Source organism: Lycorma delicatula, chromosome 2 (assembly GCF_047948215.1).
Source record: "Lycorma delicatula isolate Av1 chromosome 2, ASM4794821v1, whole genome shotgun sequence".
NCBI classification, from domain to species: domain Eukaryota; kingdom Metazoa; phylum Arthropoda; class Insecta; order Hemiptera; family Fulgoridae; genus Lycorma; species Lycorma delicatula.
Genome location: NC_134456.1, coordinates 206,183,203 through 206,204,608, shown reverse-complemented (window position 1 = coordinate 206,204,608; position 21,406 = coordinate 206,183,203). Strand labels below are relative to the sequence as shown.

General features: G+C 29.5%; 2 protein-coding genes across 4 annotated transcripts in view; one reads left to right on the top strand and one right to left on the bottom strand.

Annotated features, from left to right (window-relative positions):
- Window positions 1–1,836: 1,836 nt before the first annotated feature.
- On the bottom strand, window positions 1,837–16,080 carry LOC142319610 (uncharacterized). Its single transcript, XM_075357088.1, has 4 exons — window positions 15,430–16,080; window positions 13,452–13,916; window positions 9,128–9,445; window positions 1,837–2,206 (listed from the first exon to the last, which is right to left on the bottom strand). The coding sequence occupies exons 1-4, from the start codon at window positions 15,559–15,561 to the stop codon at window positions 1,958–1,960; spliced, it is 1,164 nt and encodes a 387-aa protein (XP_075213203.1). The 5' UTR covers window positions 15,562–16,080; the 3' UTR covers window positions 1,837–1,957.
- A 26-nt stretch (window positions 16,081–16,106) lies between these two features.
- LOC142319609 (protein RCC2) overlaps window positions 16,107–21,406 on the top strand; it is a 67,812-nt gene continuing 62,512 nt past the window's right edge. For all 3 annotated transcript variants that reach the window (XM_075357087.1, XM_075357086.1, XM_075357085.1), the window contains exons 1-2: window positions 16,107–16,455; window positions 20,169–20,403. In XM_075357087.1, the coding sequence (XP_075213202.1) occupies window positions 16,252–16,455; window positions 20,169–20,403 (439 nt within the window). In that variant the 5' untranslated portion in view covers window positions 16,107–16,251. The remainder of the gene's footprint in view (window positions 16,456–20,168; window positions 20,404–21,406) is intronic.

Genomic DNA, 21,406 nt, shown 5'->3' with positions numbered 1-21,406 from the left:
ACAGTCTTAAATCCAAAATTTCAACATCCCATGGCTTTTTAAGTTATGTGAGATACATACATGCATACGTACAGACGTCATGCCGAAACTAATCAAAATGGTTCAAGGATGGTCAACATGGCTATTTCTGTTGAAATCTGAAAACCAAAATTTTTCGTGATTACAATACTTCCTTTACTTCGTACAATGAAGTAAAAAAAATATCTCAAAGTTAAGATTTAATATCATTTAATTAAATTAGTTACAATAAAACATAAAATTGTTTACCAGAGTATAATCATCAAAAAAGATAATTACATTCATGTTTAATGAGCGTGTAAAACAAATTACTATTGTTTGTATTTACTATAAAACAATAATTTCATATTTAATATTACTTAATTATAAAAGGCACCCCCAATAATAAATCATAATCGAAAACCACTTTCTGTAAACTATATAATTTTAACCACTAGTAGAATCACTAGTATTTATCTTGTAGAGTACAGCAGCACCAAAATTTTATGTAATATAATAATCAAATGCATGGTGAATCGTTGAAATACTTTATTATGGAAAATACACTCTCAATTTTAAAATATCAAATAAACAATGGTCTCAAACTGCCTTCTAAATTCTAAATGTTGTTCTAAATGTGTTGATATTAAGAAGCTTACTATTATTTTTACTATGCAGTTAACAGTTTCAGTGTCACTAAAATATTAATTTAGTTAATAATAATCTAGGTATTGTGTAACTAATTGAAACTAACAGTTTAAAGACGTATATGTAAGTAAAAAACTGAATTATTAAGTATTGTATGCATAAATATTTACTTTATTAGTTCATTTTCTATTTTACACCGATAAAGTTATTTTTACTTGACTGCATTTCATTTTATTAGAGTCTATTTCTTTAAGTGGGTAAATCATTTTGTGAATATTCCTATACGCAGAAAATAGTTTGTTCATGAGTGTGTGTATTAGAGGTTTTGTTTTTGTATTTAAATATTTTAAATAAACCATCTATTACAGAATACTGAGATATCTTACCTTAATTTTTCATGAAAGTACTTTAATGGGATCCCGCACCCTGTCATGATTGAAATAATTCTGTTGTTGGATAAAACTAACAACAATTGTGTATTAATTTACAAGAGTGCTGATATCTGTTTCAGTTTTTGTAAGGTCTCCCTAACACAGTCTGATGGTTTATCAAATTGAAATTTTGTTTGTATTCATTAAACATCATAAACTTATAGCAGTTGAAAATGGATATGGTGCTACTTCAATTAATATTTAAAAAACAACTATCAAATCACAATTAAAAAAACTACGTTACAAACAATATATAATAATCTACAAAGATTTACTCTGTTCGCCAGTTAAAAAGAATGCAGATTAGATAAAATTTAATTTCTGTAGAAATACATTTTTTTTATTCTGGACAGATTTTATTTATTTTATCTAATATGTATTATTTTAATGAAATTAATCTTTATAAGAATTCATATTGTTACTTTGTACTGTTAAATTATATTTAAATTTTATTAAACTATAATACAGAATATTAAGATAAGACATAATCTTCTTACCTTAATTTTAATAAGACATGAAAGTACTTTTGTAGAATCCCGCATCCTCAGTTGCAACTGAAGATAAGATATATTTTATCTCAATATTCTGTACTAGATGGTTTATTTTAATAAATATATTAATATTATGCACTGTAGCCACTTATATGTTAATTACACTGAGAGGTTTTTACAATGTTTATTCAGATGATAGGTTTAATGATATTAAAAATATCAAATATCTGTAAAATAAAACACATTTAAATGAAAAATAAAATAAAAACTTTGATTAAAAAATGCATAATTTTATTTTAAAATCACAATTAAATAAGTGTTGAAAAATATATATTAATAAGCTATAAATAATGGGAAAAAATATACTACATTAAATATTACACAGCTATACTAAATTAATAGTGTAACATTCTCATCATCCCAGTCAATGATATTTCTGCGTCTTATCAGTTTGCCAGGTGCAGATGATACTTTATCCATAGGCGGCGGAAGAGGTGGAGTATTTTCATCACCAAGTGTCAGACCTCTTCTTTCTCTTTCTTCTTGTATACCACGCCACTGTTTTTTCTTTAGATTGCTACCTTCCTTCAATGGCTCAAATATTTTATTCTGAATTAAACAACTCAATGGAGTTCTTTCCTGAAAGTAAATTCATAAAATTTTATTTTAATGAAATGAAATTAATTTAAAAAAATAAATATTTGAATTAATTACCCCCACTGGGTGTTCTTTATATTTGTGGGAAAAAATTACACATGGATATTTATGAGATATAACAAATTTTCAGGATAGGCATACTGGTGAAAATAAAAAAAGTTCACATAACATATGTTTCAAAACACTTCTCGTTAGCATGTGTTGGCTGGCAAAAGATTTTGTTCTGATTTCTGCAGCTTAAGTAAAATTAAGCCAAATTGTAATTATTGGGACCCAATCTACAGCGTAAATTTAGTGGCTTTCAAGAAATCTGGAGTAAAAGACGAAAAATTGGAGCCATAAAAGAACAATTTTATGTTTAACGTAAAATAACTTTGTTAAATGACCAATAAAGACAAATATTTTAAACAAAACTTGCAGAGAATTTAATTTTGAGTAAAACGGTGTGAATACAGTCCACAGAAACTAAATACAAGTGTTAGAATTTCAAAATTTATTAAAACAAAATATATCAAATGTGGCAGATTTTATCTAGGTATTAAAGGATATAAAATTTCTAAGGCTACAAAACAAAAGAATCAGATAATGTAAAAAAATAAACAATCAAATAAAACAACACACTAATAAAATAGTTCATTAAAAATCTTTAAAAACCAATTAAAAATTAACATTTTGTATTTCATTAAGTCTCCCTATATGAATCGTAAGACCTTGCAGATGGTGAAAGGGCCTGAGTACTCAGTGATACAAGGTAGCTAGACTGAAGATGCAGCACCATCAGATCTCCGGTTGGAGACTACTATGGGGTCACCAGAAAATTAAAAGATAACAATTCTACGAGTCGGAGCGTGGAATGTTAGAAGTCTAAAAATGGTTGGTAGATTAGAAAACTTACAGAGAGAAGTGGAAAGGTTAAATGTAGATGTTGTAGAAATTAGCAAGGTTCGGTGGGAAGAAGAAAATGACTTTTGGCAGGTGATTTGAAAATAATTAATTCAGCTTCAAATAAAGGACAGAAGTAGGTTTCATAAAGAACAAGAAAGTAGGGAAGAGAGTATAATATTTCAAAGTTCATAGCGATAGAATCATTGTAATAAAGATAAAATCAAAACCTAAGCCAACAATGATTGTTAAGGTCCACATGCCCATGATAATGATGAGGTAGAGTGCATATATGAAGAAATTAACAAAGCAATTAAAAACATAAAAGGGGATGAAAATTTAATAATAGCATTGGAAAAAGCAAGGAAGGAAATATTCTGGGTTAATATGGGCTGGGCAAAAGGAATGAAAGAGGGGACTGACACATTCAGTTTTGCACAAAGTGTAAATTAGTAATTGCCAACACACAATTTAAAAATCATAATAGAAGAATATACACATGGAAAAAGCCAGGTGGTAGTGCAAGGTATCAGATAGATTATATCATGGTTAAGCAAAGATATAGAAATCAAATCGTCAACTGCAAAGCTTACCCTGGAGCAGATATTGATAGCAACCATATTTTAGTGATAATGAAATGTAGATTCGGGTTTAAAACCCTGAAGAACTGGTGTCAGATGAATCTGTGGAATTTAGAGAAGCTTGAGGTAGAGGAGGTAAAGAAGATTTTTGAGGAGGACATCACAAGTAGTCTTACTAAAAAAGATAAGGTAGAAAATGTAGAAAGGGAGAATGTTAAAAAGGAAATTCTTAAATCAGCAGAAGTGAACCTAGGTGGAACAATGAGAACTGGTAGAAAACCTTGGATGTCAAAGGATACATTGCAGCTGATGGATGTACGTAGAAAATATAAGAATGTTAGTGATGAAGAAATAAAAGGAACTATTGACAATTAAGAAATACTATAAACAGGAAGTGCAAACTAACAAAAGAAGAGTGAATTGAAAAAAAGTGTTCAGAAGTGGAAAGAGAAATGATCATTTGTAAAATAGACGAAGCATACAGGAAAGTTAAGGAAAATTTTGTGGTACATAAATTAAAATCTAATAATGTGTTAAACAAAGGTGGTACACCGATTTATAATACAAAAGGTAAAGTCGATAGGTGGGTGGAATTTATTGAAGAGTTATATGGAAGAAATGAATTAGAAAATGGTGTTGTAGAGGAAGAAGAGGAAGTCAAGGAGGATGAAAGCGGAGAAACAATACTGAGATCTGAATTTAAGAGAACATTAAAAGATTTGAATGGTAGAAAGGCTCCTGGAATAGATGGAATACCTGTAGAATTACTGCGCAATGCAGGTAAGAAAGCGATAGATAGATTTTACAAACTGGCGTGTAATATTTATGAAAAAGGGGAAGTTCAGTCAGACTTCAAAAAAAGTGTTATAGTCATGATACCAAAGAAAGCAGGAGCAGATAAAAGTGAAGAATACAAAACAATTAGCTTAACTAGTCATGCATCAAAAATCTTAACAAAAGATTTCTGAAATAATAATAATCTCTAAAAATAATCTAAAAAATAATAATAAAATAATAATAATCTAAAAATAATCTAGAAATAATAATAATCTCTAGAATTCTGTACAGAAGAGTTGAGAGGAGAGTGGAAGTGTTAGGAGAAGACCAATTTGGTTTCAGGAAAAGGGACAATGGAAGCAATTTTAGCACTCAGATTAATAGTAGAATGAAGATTAAAGAAAAACAAACCAACATACTTGACATTTATAGACCTAAAAAAGGCATTTGATAACGTAGACTGGAACAAAATGATCAGCATTTTAAAAAAATTAGGGTTCAAATACAGAGAAAGAAGAATTGCTAACATTAGCAGGAATCAAACAGCAACAATAATAATTGAAGAACATAAAAAAGAAGCCGTAATAAAAAAGGGAGTTCGACAATAATGTTCTGCATCCCAGTACTTTTTAATCTTTACATAGAACTAGCAGTTAATAATGTTAAAGAACAATTTAGATCCGGACTAATAGTACAAGGTGAAAAGATAAAGATGCTACGATTTGCTGATGATATAATAATTCTAGCTAAAGCCAGGTGGTAGTGCAAGGTATCAGATAGATTATATCATGGTTAAACAAAGATTTAGAAATCAACTTACCGACTGCAAAGGTTATCCTGAAGCAGACATTGACAGTGACCATAATTTAGTAATAATGAAATGTAGATTGGGGTTTAAAAATCTGAAAAAAGGTGTCAGATGAAGCAGTGGAATTTAAAGAAGAGGAGGTAAAGAAAATTTTTGAGAAGGACATAAGAAGTCTGAGTAAAAAAGATAAGGTAGAAAATACAGAAGAATGGGAGAACGTTAAAAAGGAAATTCTTAAATCAGCAGAAGCGAACTTAGGCGGAACAATGAGAACTGGTAGAAAACCTTGGATATCAAAGAATATATTGCAGCTGATGATGGATGAGCGTAGAAAGTATAAGAATGATAGTGATGAAGAAGGTAAAAGGAACTATCAACAATTAAAAAATATTACAACAGGAAGTGCAAATTAACGAAAGAAGAGTGAATTAAAAAAAAGTGTTCAGAAGTGGAAAGAGAAATGATCATTGGTAAAATAAACAAAGAATAGAGGAAAGTTAAGGAGAATTTTGTGGTACATAAATTAAAACCTAATAATGTGTTAAAGAAACATGGTAAACCGATTTATAATACGAAAGAAAAAGTTGATAGGTGGGTGGAATATATTGAAGAGTTATGCGGAGGAAATGAATTAGAAACTGGTGTTATAGAGTATTTAAGAGAGTATTAAAAAATTTGAATCCCAGAAAATTAAGGTATAGACAGGAGTCTATACCATAATTACTGTGCAGTGCAGGTGAAAAGAAATAGATAGATTATACAAAACTGGTGTGTGATATTTACAAAAAAGGGGAAGTTCTGTCAGACAGTGTTATTGTCATGATACCAAAGAAAGCAGGAGCACATAATTGTGAACAATACAGAACAATTAACTTAACTACTCATGCATCGAAAATTTAAATTAGAATGCTGTACAGAAGAATTAAGAGGAGAGAGGAAGAAATGTTAGGAGAAGACCAGTTCGGTTTCAGGAAAAGTATAGGGACAAGGGAAGCAATTTTAATGCTTAGATTAATAGTAGAAGGAAGATTAAAGAAACCAAAACAACATTTATGGCATTTATAGAATTAGAAAAGGCATTTGATAATGTAGACTGGAATAAAATGTTCAGCATTTACAAAAATGTAAGGTTCAAGTATAGAGGTAGAACAATTGCTAACATTTACAGGAATCAAACTGCCACAGTAATAATCAAAGAACATAACAAAGAAACAGTATTAAAAAAGGGAGTCCAACAAGGATGTTCCTTATCCCTGATACTTTTTAATCTTACATAGAACTAGCACTTAATAATGTTAGAGTTTAATTTAGATCCGGAGTAACGTGAAAAGATGAAGATGCTACAATTTGTTGATGATATAGTAATTCTAGCTGTGAGTAAAAAAGATTTAGAAGAAACAATGAATGGCATGGATGAAGTCCTACACAAAAACTACCACATGAAAATAAACAAGAACAAAACAAATGTAATGAAGTACAATATAAATTATGTAGATGGACCACTGAATATAAAAATAGAAAGAGACAAATTACAGAGGTAGAAGAATTTTATTATTTGGGAAGTAGAATTACTAAAGATAGACAGAGCAGGAGTGATATAAAGTGCCACATAGCACAGGCGAAATGAGCTTTCAGTCAAAAATATAATTTGCTTACATCAAAAATTAATGTAATCCTCAGGAAAACATTTTTGAAAGTATATGTTTGTAGTGTAACTTTATATGGAAGTGAAACTTGGACGATTGGAAAATCTGAGAAGAAATGATTAGAAGATTTTGAAATGTGGTGCTAAAAGAGAATGTTAAAATTAGATGGGTGGATGAAAAGGTGTTGTGGAAAATTGAGAGAAGCATTTGGAAAAATATAGTTAAAAGAAGAGACAGACTTATAGACCAAATATTAAGGCCTCCTGTAACAGTCGCTTGAATATTGGATGGAATATGTAGATATTTGGAATATGTAAAACAAATTGTTAGGGGTGTAGGATGTAGGGGGTATACCAAAATGAAACGATTGGCACTAGATAGGGATCTTGGAGAGCTGCATCAAATCAATTGACTGCAGACAAAAAAAAAATTTCCTATGTTGGCAATAATAACATCTAATTCCAACAATATGTTTTTTGCATTGTACTTGAACAGCAATAAAGATCTTAGTACATGGATGGAATACTGTGTGTATGTCGTTATCTAAGAATGCCTTATAAATTTTCCAATGAAGAACAAATATCAATTTATACATTAAAAATTATAAACATAAGTGCATATCACTGAATTTTCAGCAGTAACAGAAGTCATTAAATTTTTCTATTTGTCCTTACAGAAAAAAATGCCACTTAAATAAACAATATCTTATCACAAGAAAGTATTAAATAAGTTTTAAATTTTTCTAGCTGTAACGCCACCTATTTTTAGCAGAACTAGTAAAAGTATTTGGTGATCATGGAGATAAAGGTACTGCATATATCTAATAGACGGTGAATTGACAATTTCATTTGAACTCTCGGCTATGTACTAAGATGGTTAGACCTGCTCTGGGGCTCTCTTTGCTTTGTACAAAAGGCTGAAGTTAACAATGGCATGATGCCATTCCAACATTCAGGCTGTTTGGAAAGAGAAAATCTTACACAATAAAACATCAAGGGAGAAGTTATCAACTTGCTATTAAGTTAAACTTTTGATAAGATAACTCAATGAAATCATATACTTCAATCAATACTTGTAAAAGAAATTACGGAATATTCCAACATTTCAAATGGTTAGTGAAAAGAGCATGATAAAAAAATTTTCAATGCATTTAAAAGTGGTGCAACTTTGTCCTAAGATTCACGTTAGGGCATCTCATTCTTCAGCCAAGAGCTAGTGGGATAAATGAAAATGAAAGTTTCACCAAATGGATTTTAACATAAGATGAAAAATATCTCTATGTCCAATATGATTGAAGCTGGTTTTATTTGATCTAATAAAAATTTAAGAAAACTTTCAAGTATTTGGAACAGCTCCATTGCAAAATTCATGTGATTTTATTTAAAAAAAAAAAAAAATGTTTGTGTTCTCTTACCTTTGTCCCAACTGAAAGTAAAAGGTTTTCAGATAGTAGAATTATTAAAAAAGTCACAAATAAGTCAAGATGGAATCCCAAAAACATGTTTCTGGAAATAAACATGATTTTCTAGGAATGGAAACACCAATGAGGTAGATAATTTATAAAATCAAGATAATATCTCAGACACAACTTTCAATGAACTGTAATTCCAAAAGGTAAGTTTTAAAACTTTAAACGATAATTATTTAGATATCATACTTTTGAAGAAATATTCCTCTCTAACAACAAATTGTTACGGATGGCTGACTGGATGAAGTTCACTTTTATACCAGATTATTTACAACTTTTCTAACATTAATGAAATAAAATGTAACTACATTTACAGATAATTTAAGATACACCAATTACCTTTGTTTTAATTTTTGTTACTTTAGTACAGAAATATTAATTAAAAAATATCAACACAGATCAGATTGAATTTGGGTCTAATGATTATATGAAAAGTAAAGCTGCAAAACTTAGATGAAAAGATATAAACATATTTTGACAAAATTTAGGTACTTGTACCCCACTCTTTTTCTCCACAGAAGTTACCATTCATTTACATACTTCATCATGTCCCAGTAGATGATTGCCAATTACCAGAACCATGATTAAGGGCAATAACATTTTTTTTTTAATAGCAGCTTAATTTATAATGCATTTTTCCAAAATGAAAATTATCATACTATGATATGAAAAAACATACATATGATGTTTGTTTTCTTAAACTCAGTAAACAAAATAAGTAAAAATAAATTTTCAACTAACAATTGGTGCTGGGTTTCTTTTACGATCTGGTGTTGTAATTAGATTATTCTTTTCAAAATTGAGCAGCGAGTTATCAGTTTTTCCACAAATTTCTGCTTTGTCCAACTTATTGTTATCATCGGGTGGTATATCAAATGGCATAAAACTGTCACAGTCATCTTCAATAGCAATTAACCACTCTTGAACATTGGGTTTGCAAACACTACGTAGACTCAAAATTTCTTCATTATCAGACACAACAACTGAAGGGTCATCTACAGATTCATCTGCAAGCGACTGAATGCTGATCTTAGCAATTGAGATATCATTATTTTCTACCTGAAATAAATGAACATAAGCTTTAAAATTATTTCACTAAATATACATAATTGTTAAGAGTTCAGTTTTGCTTTTAAATATAACCATAATATAAATGACTTTCTTACTTTATATATGCATAGACCCTTTGCACTTGGAAACTTCTAAAACATTATGCCATGGTGTGATATCTTTATTTTACTCTATAAAAAGGGGTCATTATTTATTCAGCTTAGTTCTGCTATTATTATTCAATTATACAAAGTTCCACAAATGCATGGGTTTTAAAATAAGACTCCTAATTTTGTTAGATGTGGTGGTTCACCTAAATAAAAAAGACGGCATACTCAAGATACTCTTATCTTGATAACCGGCTTGGCTAAACATTTGTAATGAAATATAATATAAAAATTATGTAGGTTAATTAAATGAGGAAGGTGAACAAGAAAATCATAAGCATACAAATAAAATTCACGATTATGACATGTAAACATAAGAAATGATTTGACAATAAATTTAAATAAACGCAATTAATTTCATGAGAAGAAAGAAAGAAGGTACAGTAGAACGCCATTTATCCATCACCCATGGGACCAAGCAATGGTCGGAATGGAAAACAGGTCAGATATTGCGAAACGTAAAAAATTATTATTAAAATGCAAAGCAGATTAAAAACATGTATGACACTTTAAAGAACTGTAAATAAAAGGAGAAATGTTTAATTTTACTAACATGATGTTATTGAGCAAAACATTTGATTATTATTAAAAAAAATAAACAACAAACTTAAAATAGTACACTAATGCAACAAAATAAAATGTATTTTTTTTTTAAATAAGAAAAAAATACATAATAAAAGCGAAATACAGTACATACACTGTACAATGGTTTTAAAAAACATTACATATTAAACTCTATCTCAGTTAAGGCCAATTAGCATAATAAAAAAATAACTGATCAAAACAGATTTATCGAAAACTGAAAAAGTCTAATTTTTTGTTTTAAAATTGGCATCCTGGACTTGGTTGCTATGTCTCTCCACTTCTTTGCCCATAAAATATCCATAGGCATTGAATTTGGGTGCTGGTAATTTTTCCCCAAACAATGGCAACTTGTCAAGTTCCATGGCGCTTCTTCCACCTGTGAAGCCATCCCTCACTTGCTGTGAATTTTTCACTTCCCACTCCAGTTTCTTGTTTAAACCATCGCTTTTTCTTCAATTATGGGTCAAGATAAAGGAGTTCCTTTCCCGGGTTCTTTGCAGAACCAAAGCCATAACACATTCAAGAGTTCTGATTTAATCTTTTTCAACATTTTTTGGTATTTTTAATACATCTTCAATGGTCAGTATATGTGCTTCATGGACTGTTAGGCCCATTAGTGAACACACACAATAAAAACTAACAAAGATTCAATAGCCTGTTCACAAAATTCGCAGTAACAGCAACACTACCAACAATCTTATGCAATAACAAACATGCAATACTATACTGGAATAAAAACAAATTTTTATTCCATGTATACAAGACTATATACAGTAGAATATGTAGTTTGTAGTAATGTGTGCAAAAATATTTGATTAATTATGTATTAGAAGGCTTAACTTTATCCAAAAATACCTCTGCTCCAAGCTGGGATTTTTGTAAAACAAACAGATAAGAAACAACAATCCCTGGACAGGCCCAATGACAGAACCACCCCGCATCACATCATACTAATCAAAGATGCAATAATTCCCACATTTTTTGTATCAATCCCGGAGGTAAGCAAATTGTGATGAGATACATACACAGAAATGCACTTTAGCTACTTGGTGCAATTGCAACTCGCAATTCTCCAGGAGATTGGGATATCAGGATTGCTTGGAAATTTCTCAATCTGATATAGAGATTATAACCAAAAGACTATGATATTTGTCAACTACGATCCACCAAATGGCATGTTCCAAAGTTTTCACTTAAGTTAGTTGCTAGTTTGTAATGATAGAGTACAGAAAACAAGTTGTCATTTTTTGAAAAAATGGAAAAATCTGACCTTTGAGCGGTTATAAAATACAGTTTTTTAAAAGATTTAATCATAATGAACATGCAAAAAGGGTTAATTTTATTTAAAAGGACTCTTTCCCTTCATTTCTGGTAAAAATATCCTGATGAATTTAAACATGGTTGTGCATCCATTGAAAATGGATGAATGCTTGAGACATCCAAAAACCACTATAACCAACAAAATCATGTCAAATTAAATAATTGCCAACTGAAGGGATATGAGTTTGCTGAACTCGCAAACATCTCAATAGACAGTGTTCGTGACATTTATAAATGTTTTGGATACAAAAAAGCTTTCTGCTCGATGGATGCAGTGTTTGTTAACAGTTAAATTATTAAGTTATTCCATAGAGTTTCTTCAAAGTTTGACCTCTGTTTAAAAGAGCTTCTACATGTGGCGGATTTGGCTCCCAGAGATTAGTTACTCTTTTCCAACCCTGAAGAAATGACTCATTGTGCAAAAAGATTCACTTCAAATGGTAAAGTCAAAGCTGAGACAACTGCTTATTTTGCAGTACTCAGGTCTGCAAAAGAATATTAAGCTGAATTAATTATACTGAAGAATATTAAAAAGTTGGAAGGTCATTCATCGAAGTGTATCAAATTGCATGGTGACTTTGCTGAAAAAAAAAAAAATTCTGTTTTCTTTTGCAGACCGAGAACTTTACAAATGGGTCTTGTATATAGGATAAATTACAGTTGCTAAAAGAGAAAAGAACATGTCTTAGATGTCATTTTTTGTATAAACTATTAAATTAATAACTCAATTTATTATTTATGTAGGCCCAATTATTTTAATTGCTTAGTATTTTTATATGCTGGTCTTCAATTCAGAACAGCAATGAGGCAAAAGATAAATTAATAATAAAACTGAAACTTTGGCACAATGAACTAACAGCAATCTTAAAAAAAATATATAAATATTAATAAATTACCTTTCGAATTAAAATCAACCTTCTAAAATAAAAAAAACTACTTTCTTCAAAATTTCTTTAAACGGATCAAATTTTACAAGATTAAATTTGATCACAATAAAATTAAAGAATGTTTAAACTATTTCTAAAAAGACTATTTTTACTTTAATGTTTCAAGTTTCCAATTTTTTTTAAATATTTTATTGCTTATATAAAATATTCTGGTACTTACGTATTAACACCACCACAACTACTGCTTTATTTAAAACAAAGTAGTCAATCGGATTTTGGTGGAAAATGGGCCGATATAGAGTTTAACATAAATATAATTTAACCAAACTTAACCTACGCTCGCTAACCTTGACTAATTAACACTGTAATTTTTTGAGTATTTATTTAATAAATAATATTTAAATAATCAAATTGCAATAATTACTGAATTTATTAAATAAATACTCAAAAAATTACGGTGTTAATTAGTCAAGGTTAGCGAGCGAAGCGAGCGTAGGTTAAGTTCGGTTATATTATATTTATAAAATAAATAACCATTTATTAAAATTAATAAAGAGACTGTTCATTTTCCACCGAAATCCGATTGACTACTTTATTTTTAAATAAAGCTGTAGCTGCGGTGGCGTTAATACGTAAGTACCAATATTCTTTTATAAGAATTATGATAAAATGCTATTCTGAAGATTAGCTGCCCATCGAAAGTATTAAATGCCTATAAATATAAGTATTAAAACATATGGTAAGTTTTATAACTGCTTAACCATATGAAAATATGTGTTAATCAGTATAAAATCATGCACATAAAATTTGTTCTTTATTTTAATTGACTAAGGTATCATGTAATCAAAAAAAAAGTATTTATATTTTTATAAAATCTCAAAAGAACACAATTTTGATGTTTACCTTGATATTTGTAAATTTCAAGTTCTCAAATTTGATAAAATTATCTCAGAAAAAAAAAGAATATGTAGATAACTTGTATAAAAATTTGGACTTATTTTCATCCCTCCCCCACAGCAAGTAGCCTATAAAAATAAATATAAAAGTAGAACTTACATTTTTAAAGGAAGTTGTACCTTCCATTGACACCGGGGAAACATTTTTGTTCTTCTTGAGCTGTTTAATTCTAGGGTGCTCAAGATGGAGGTTATTAATAAAACTATCATTAACAGCATCAATATCAGTTTCAAGATACATCTTTTTTTCATGTGATGCATTTCCATCTTCATCTGCTTTTATATTTTTTAGTTCTTCAGCATCATTGCAATCATAAAAAACACCATGATTATTATTATAAATTTTATCTCGATCAATGATATTTAAGACAGTATTATTTTCTTCACTACGCATTACTTCATTAATTTCTGAGTGTATTTGGCTTGAGTTTCCGGTTTCTTGTTCATCAAAATCAACTTTTCTAATTACTCTATTCTCACATTTTTCATATTTCATATTTTTTGGAGAATCGGACAATTGTGATGTCTTAACATTTATTTCTTTATTCTTTGGTGTGCATGTGACCTAAAAAACAATATTTTTTTTAGTTTAAGAAGCCATGTATAAGAATAAATATGATAAATGACAACTTACTTAACTATTCATGTAACTAATCAAATTACTAAAAAAAAACAATATGAAAATCAACTCAAATAAAAAAATCCAAGATGTAGCAAAGAAAAGTCATTCAATTGAGGATATAAATAGATACAATTTAAATGGTAGGACAATATGCTTTGTACTATGTCCTACCCAATCAGTACTTCATCCATTAGGCTTTTTGCAACTACTACATATGAAACAGAAATCCCCCAGAATGCGTTTACTGTCACAAAATCAAACCAGTTTGACAGGAATTTTGATTTTCATTTTAACAAGGGAAGAAGACAACTTTTTTAACAAGAGTTCCTTTCTTTTTAATTATACACATTTAACTACAGCAAAATACTAGATCCATTGCAAATAATTTATACTAATATATGAGAAAATAATTTTACATGAGATTATATTACTAAATCATTAAAAATAATATGTAGCTAACTAATGCTTTTTCAATATCTATTTTTCTGTTTTGTAGTATGAAAATGAAGTTTCCATACGTTTTCAAGATTATTAGGAACAAGAGATATAAATATGATCAAGATGGTAATACTATCTCTATTAAAGACGTTTTTAACAATTAGACTGTAATTCAAGATTACAATTAAATCTAAAAAAAGTATTAGATAATTTCACATACAAACAAAAAAGGGTGAAAATTATAGCGATACCTTGAGTTTGGCTAGTGACTTACAGGTTATTACTGAATTATTTAATCAATTTAAACCCACATTTTACAAGTCAATGAAACAGCATTTAAATAAATCAGGTGAAAAAATGTTTATATAGAAAAATTTTCAGGTAATCATCATCATGTTTTAAGTTTATATAAATCTTATTGTAACTACTTAGTGATATTTTTCAAACCATAAAAAAAAATTGTTATGAAATTCCTAAGCTAAATGTAAAAGACAAGAGGGTCATATTTGAAAACCAAACTGTCATCATGAAACTACGGAATATAAACTTAAGATTAAAATGTTTCTAAGTAATAAATATGACTATATAATATAGCAGAATGTGTTGGTGTTAAAAAGAAAATATATCAAATAAAAAATGGTAACATTAATCTATAACAAACCAGTTGATATTTATTTAAAGTAGAGATATCAAAATTAATACTCAATGTATCAGAGAGAATACAGTTACAAAAGAACAAAATGGCAAATTCAAGTAAATTCAACATACAATAAAATTAACTTTCTTCACTAAATATTGGGCCAAAATTATAATGCAGGCTGCATGTTTTATATTGAAATACGTCGATACAAGATTAACTGACGCTAACTTTAATTTAAAAAAATTAGGCCAAGTAGCAATTCAAATTAACAGCAGTATATATTTTAACTAGGTTATAACTTATTACCAGCATATAACATTTCCATACGATGGTATTATGTATTCAACAAGAGGAATAATTATTTTTAACAATACTTACCTCAATCGGAGTTCGTACTATTCCTTCTGTTGGCGAACGAGGATCGAATTTCTTTGGAAGAATACGAGTAATTGCAGGTGTACTACAATTATCGCATTCTTCTGTGGTTGTTATACTCTGGCTGATTCCCATTATAATAAATTTATGAAAAAGAATAACAATGTACAAGTCACGCTGTTGTAAAGATCAATTACAATAGGTTATGCCGGTATTTTTTAAATATCTGTATATTAACTATAAATTAATCTATTAATACGCTATAAATTCAGTAAGGTTCGGAAAATAAACCTATATACGCAACTGACTCGTCTACTGTTCCAAAATAACATTAGCACTGCCACAGAACACCAAGCACATACAGCTGAGACCGTTATTAATCATGTTCAAACAGAACGAATAACGCATTTATTGAGTCAAATCACAAAGAAAAATGTAATAGAAACAACAATCTTTAACAACAAACTAATTCTTGCTTCGTAAAGACCAAAAATATTAAATTATCACCTGGAAAATCTAAAGCAAACGTATGCAAACAAAAAATAAACGGTCAAAATTCAAATCCATTACAAACGAATGAGTTAAGAGGAAGAAGAACATGTGTATCTAGTTCCTCTTCTTCCTTTTTTAATGTTTATTGTGATTGGCTACTTTAAACCTGCACACACTACTGGAAACTCTGCTAACTAAATCAAAATGGAAAGAAGGCCACTACCAAAACACACCGACAACTAATTTAGAATCGATAAAAAGGGCATTACAAAAAGTTTGTTTACGCGTGTATGCTTTGATTGCTGTAGTGTATTTTAACGGATTATAAGAGTAATGTCAGCTAAACGTAAAATTAAAAGCGGTCAGGGATCGTCAAAGAAATTAAAGAAGAATGGGAAAAGGAATGAAGATGATTTGAGTGATTTTGATGATGAATTTCAAAGCGATTTATCCAACGATGGATCAGCTTCTGCCGTCCATTCCGCTAACGAAGACGGAAATGAAATTGATGACTTACCAGCAGAAGATGAATCGTTGGTATGTTAATGATTTTATATTTTTAATCGAAGTAATCATAACAATATAAGCTAACAATAAGCTTTGGCTTACTTATTAACTTTCACTTTAACCTAGGCCGGGCTATTGTACAATGAGGGCAAGCTGTACGATTTTTATTCATTTCTAAATTCATGGTAATATTTGAGTCATTTTACTTGCCTTCCAAAAGTATTTTATTATGCGTTCCTCAGTTATTATTTAATAAATGATGGATAGGCTTTTATTGGCGAAATTAGTTTTGATTATTCATTTTTAATTGACGAAGCCTGTTTACTCGATTAACCGTGGAAATGTCGGTTGAATAGTAATTTTTTTATTGTACACCATACAACAACTTTACTAACCTAACTTATTACCGGTTGTTAGTTTACGTTCGGAATTCATTAAATTCAGTTTTATTGTTAGTTTGTCAACTTTCTAAGTGTAATTCTTCGTTTATTATATTTATGTTTTGTATTATGGAGGTTGAATTTTAAAAATTGAAAATATTAATAAAAAATGCAAAACATTACAGCTTGAGTAATCGTTTTTATTTTTAGTGAAATTTGCACCAAAAATTTCAGGTTTTTGTGTTATTGACATTCTCATCTCAAGGAATTTGATATTTCTTTTGTTCTTGTTTCTAGGTTTTACTGTTAAACTATATTTTAATTTGCAGTGTTAAACTTGTATATAGTGCACCCTGCCCTTTTAGACAACAATTTTTAAGGGCAGAAGATAAGTTTGAGTTACGGTAATTTATCTTTTTTGTGATTATTCCAACAAATATTTTAAATTCCCATGTATGTCAGAAAGTGTATGCTAGATATATTTTTGAAACCACTTTTAACTTAGCATTGATAGTGTAGGTTTGATGATTGATCATTTGCAGTTATTTAAAGAATAAAATATAGCTTATATATATGGACCTTCAAAAAAATGATACAGCAGGTACTGTAAACAGTAAAGGTTAATTAGTGACAGTGCCTTTGGCAAAGTCATAAAAATATTAGAAAATAAATTTGATAATAACATAACCAAATAATTTTTTTTCTTTTTAGATAAACTTCTATTCTTCCCCCCCACAATTTCAACCATCACTGTCATTAACGTTTTGATGACTCATTAACAGTATCATACTATGTAGTATAAATTATTATATGTTTATCATTTTAATAATGTAAATATTTTCATTCAGAATTCTATATGTCTAAGAAGTTCAAATTAAGTCAGAAAAAACTGGAATCGTTATAAATAACACACTACCTAACAGAATCATTGAATAGGTTAATAATAACAGCTTAAATGTCCTAAAATGTAATCCCATAAAAGAATAATATAGTAATAACACATACCTAAACAACTGTATAAAAAAATAACTTAATAAAATAGAATGATAATTCAAAATTTACAAACATACATATGAGCCAAGTCAATAGGTCTTAAATTTGAAAACACTTTGTCTTTTACTTAGAACGTCTCATTTACAAAAGAGCATACATAAAACGTCATTTCCATTGCATGATGTAACTTGCTCATTACATAACACTGATTTATCTATATAAGAAACTGCTCATATAACATTTTAATAAAAAACTGAAAAGAAAGAGCTTATACATGCACATGTGAAATAATAGCTCTATTAAAATTCATAGCAGTGCAGAACTATTTTACATACAGCAATAAATATTACACTCTATTAGAACTTTCAGTAACGATATATTTTAAAAATATATGTGTTCAATAATGCTGTATCTATGCTTTCAAAACTGTAAATAAAATATTCAAGGTTCTATGTGTAATAACAAAGCACTTGAAGTCTTGAAAGAAATCTTATGGAAGTATATTTCCTGTTATTTATATATAATTGTAGTTAGTAAATTTATAAAAGTTTAAACATTGTTTTGTCATGCCAGTCTTAAGGAAGAAATTTACTAGTTTGAGACTGAACAAGACAAGCGTTGTATAATTAATATTTACGAGGGTGAATGAAATATAAACAGTAATTTTTTTTTAATAAATTTATTGATTACTTTAGACTTTAGGACTTTAGGGAGGGTAGTTGAGGGTTTCCCCTCAAGAGTAAAATTCCCCTTTAGTCAAAAAAAATCATTGTAAGAACTTTTCTGGTTGACAGATGGGTTTTGGGCTTCACTGGACAGCCCTCTTCCTTCCTCTGCAACCCTTTTCTCATCCCAATTGTAATGATGGTGGACCCATGTCTTGTCACATGTTACAATACACCTCAAAAATCATCCCCTTCTTGCTGAAATTAATTTAGAAGTCTATCACAGATCTCAAACTGACTTGCTTTTGATTTTCAGTCAACAACCTCTGAACCCATCGAGCACTAATTTTTCTAAAGCCAAGTTGATCACTGATAATGGATTGAGCATTCCCATAGTGATACCCACTTCTGATGTGATTTCGTCAACACTTGAGCATCTATCATAACTTGATTTCTACACTTTCTCGCTCTCCCTTAAATTGTCTGGCTCATGTGTACACTTGGTTCTGGTGCAGTGTAGTGTCCCCGAACTCTACCTTTAAACGAGTTAAAATTTCCATTGGTTTAACACTTAAGTTAAAAACTTTATCATTATATGTTGTGCTACAGACAATGGAACCTCTTGCTCACCCATGGCTGTACTGATGACAGAACAGAGCAGAGGAGCTAACCAAGCTGATTCCCCCTATCTCTTTTTTTTCCTGTTTAGCCTCCAGGAATTGCTGTCAGGTATTACTTAAGAGGATGAATGAGGATGATGTGTAAGTGAAGTGTAGTCTCAGGTTGATCATTTGAGTGCAAGTGAAGTGTAGTTTCAGGTCGACCATTTGAGTATAAGTGACTGTGGTCTTGTACAATCTCAGGTTGATCATTTCTGAGATGTATGGGTAATTGAAACCCAACTACCAAAGAACACTATTATCCATGACCTAGTATTCAAATCCATATAAAAGTAACTGTCTCTACTAGGATTTGAACGTTGGAACTCTTGATTTTGAAATCAGTTGATTTGCGAAGACGCGTTCACCACTATACCAACCCAGGGTTGGTTCCCCCTCTCTAACACACCAAACATTAACCCCCCACTCTACCATTCAGCTCGGAGCTGCTTGCTGTGTAGAATAGCAAAATTACTATTTAAATTTCATTCGTCATGATATGCCTACTTCCTAATATGCCCATTTCCTAATATTTTTAGCAGTGAAGATAGTTAGAATGTAACAGTTAAGTTGAAATTAAAGATTAGTGCATAATAGAAAGCAGTCTCAAAAATTTGATAGTGTTAAAAAAAAAATGGACTGAAATGAGATGAATTTTGACCTGTGGGATGTATAAGGATTAACAATACTCTAACCATGAGGTATATTTGTTTACTCCATACCTAAAGTTTTGCAAAAAATATATTGGGCTTTTTCCCTAAATAATACATTTGTTTTGAATCAATTAAAAAAAAAATGTGGAAAGTTACACGGCACTTTTTATACAATCATAATGATTAAAGAAAAAATCAATATGCAATTAAGAAATTAAATAAATTACGGTATAACTTATTTTATAATCACTGAAGAAATCTTTTTGTCACGACTTACAATTAGCAATGTTAAAAAAAAAAAAATCACCTGCATTGTATAATCACTATACAATGGCTGCTGTAAAATTTAAGGCTTATATAAATTTATATTACATATTTTACTTATACTTTCAGAGAGTTAAAGGGCCAGATCATATCGGAACGTTCCTTGTCAGTGGATGTATGAATTGGGATCTTGTGGGTAGAAAAACTGCTCCAAAAGGATGTAAGACAGCTCACATGGGTCGTAATTTATTCTCGCCTCATAAGCTTTCATCTTTAGATGGGATCCGAGTTAGGGTTGTCGTAAGTGGACCTATTGCTGCTCACAGTGTCATTATTACAGAGGAATGGAAAGCAATGACATTTGGTAATTTTAAAATCTTGAGTTATGTTTTTATTTTATTTTTTTTTTAACATTTGTAAGTGCAGGATCTGTGAATAAGAAAGCATACATTAGTAATATACTTTGCGTGAAAAGTAAGGAGATTTTTCCCAAACTTACTGGTCTAAATAGAAAGGAAAGGATAAAATTACAATTCTGTAAATGTAAATAATTTAGTGGAAATCTATAACTTTAAATTATTTGATTTGAATATTTATAAATTGGTCTATATTTCTACATATTACTAATCAAGAAATTGTTTATTAACATAATAAAATAATTACTTCTAATCTCAATTGCTTTCTTTAACAGTAATGTTTCCATTATATATCAAGTCTTTGTGTCGAACAGAGTGAAGAAGTGTCACTTGCAAGGTCAGATGTCACCTGAATTTGCATGCTGATATGAAATTAAACTCTGTTGAGAAGGAAATTAGAAACCACCTTTCTCACCTGTTTCTCCAGTAAGTCATGCACATGAATTATTCACTGTAGATATATCTTTGCTGCTTCAAAGTGGCATGAGTTTCAACCTGCAGCTGTAAAGTTAAGATTGTTATGAAAACGAGCTAAAAACTGCTCTTCTTTAGATTTGGTATAAGTAAAATTATTTTTATTTATTTTTTTAAGTAGCTAAAAAAAGCTTAATAAAATAAAGTTTTTACAGAATTTAAATTTTAGTAAATTAATGTAATTGAAGTCGTTAAAAGTTTAATAATTGTATTTTTACAAATTATTAAATTATAAAAACAGAACATTATTAAATTATATTAATTGTTAATAAACATTATATAGTATTTAAATTAAGAATAAAAAAATTATTGGTATTATAGTTATCTGGCTTAAAATATAATAAAACATATTATTTTTCATGGATGAACGTTATTAGCAGGAAGTTGTAAGTTTGAAATATAGAATTTGGGTTCCTTGGCATCATAAAAGAGTCATATAATCTTGGTTTTACTTTATACTTTCCTAACCTAGATAGC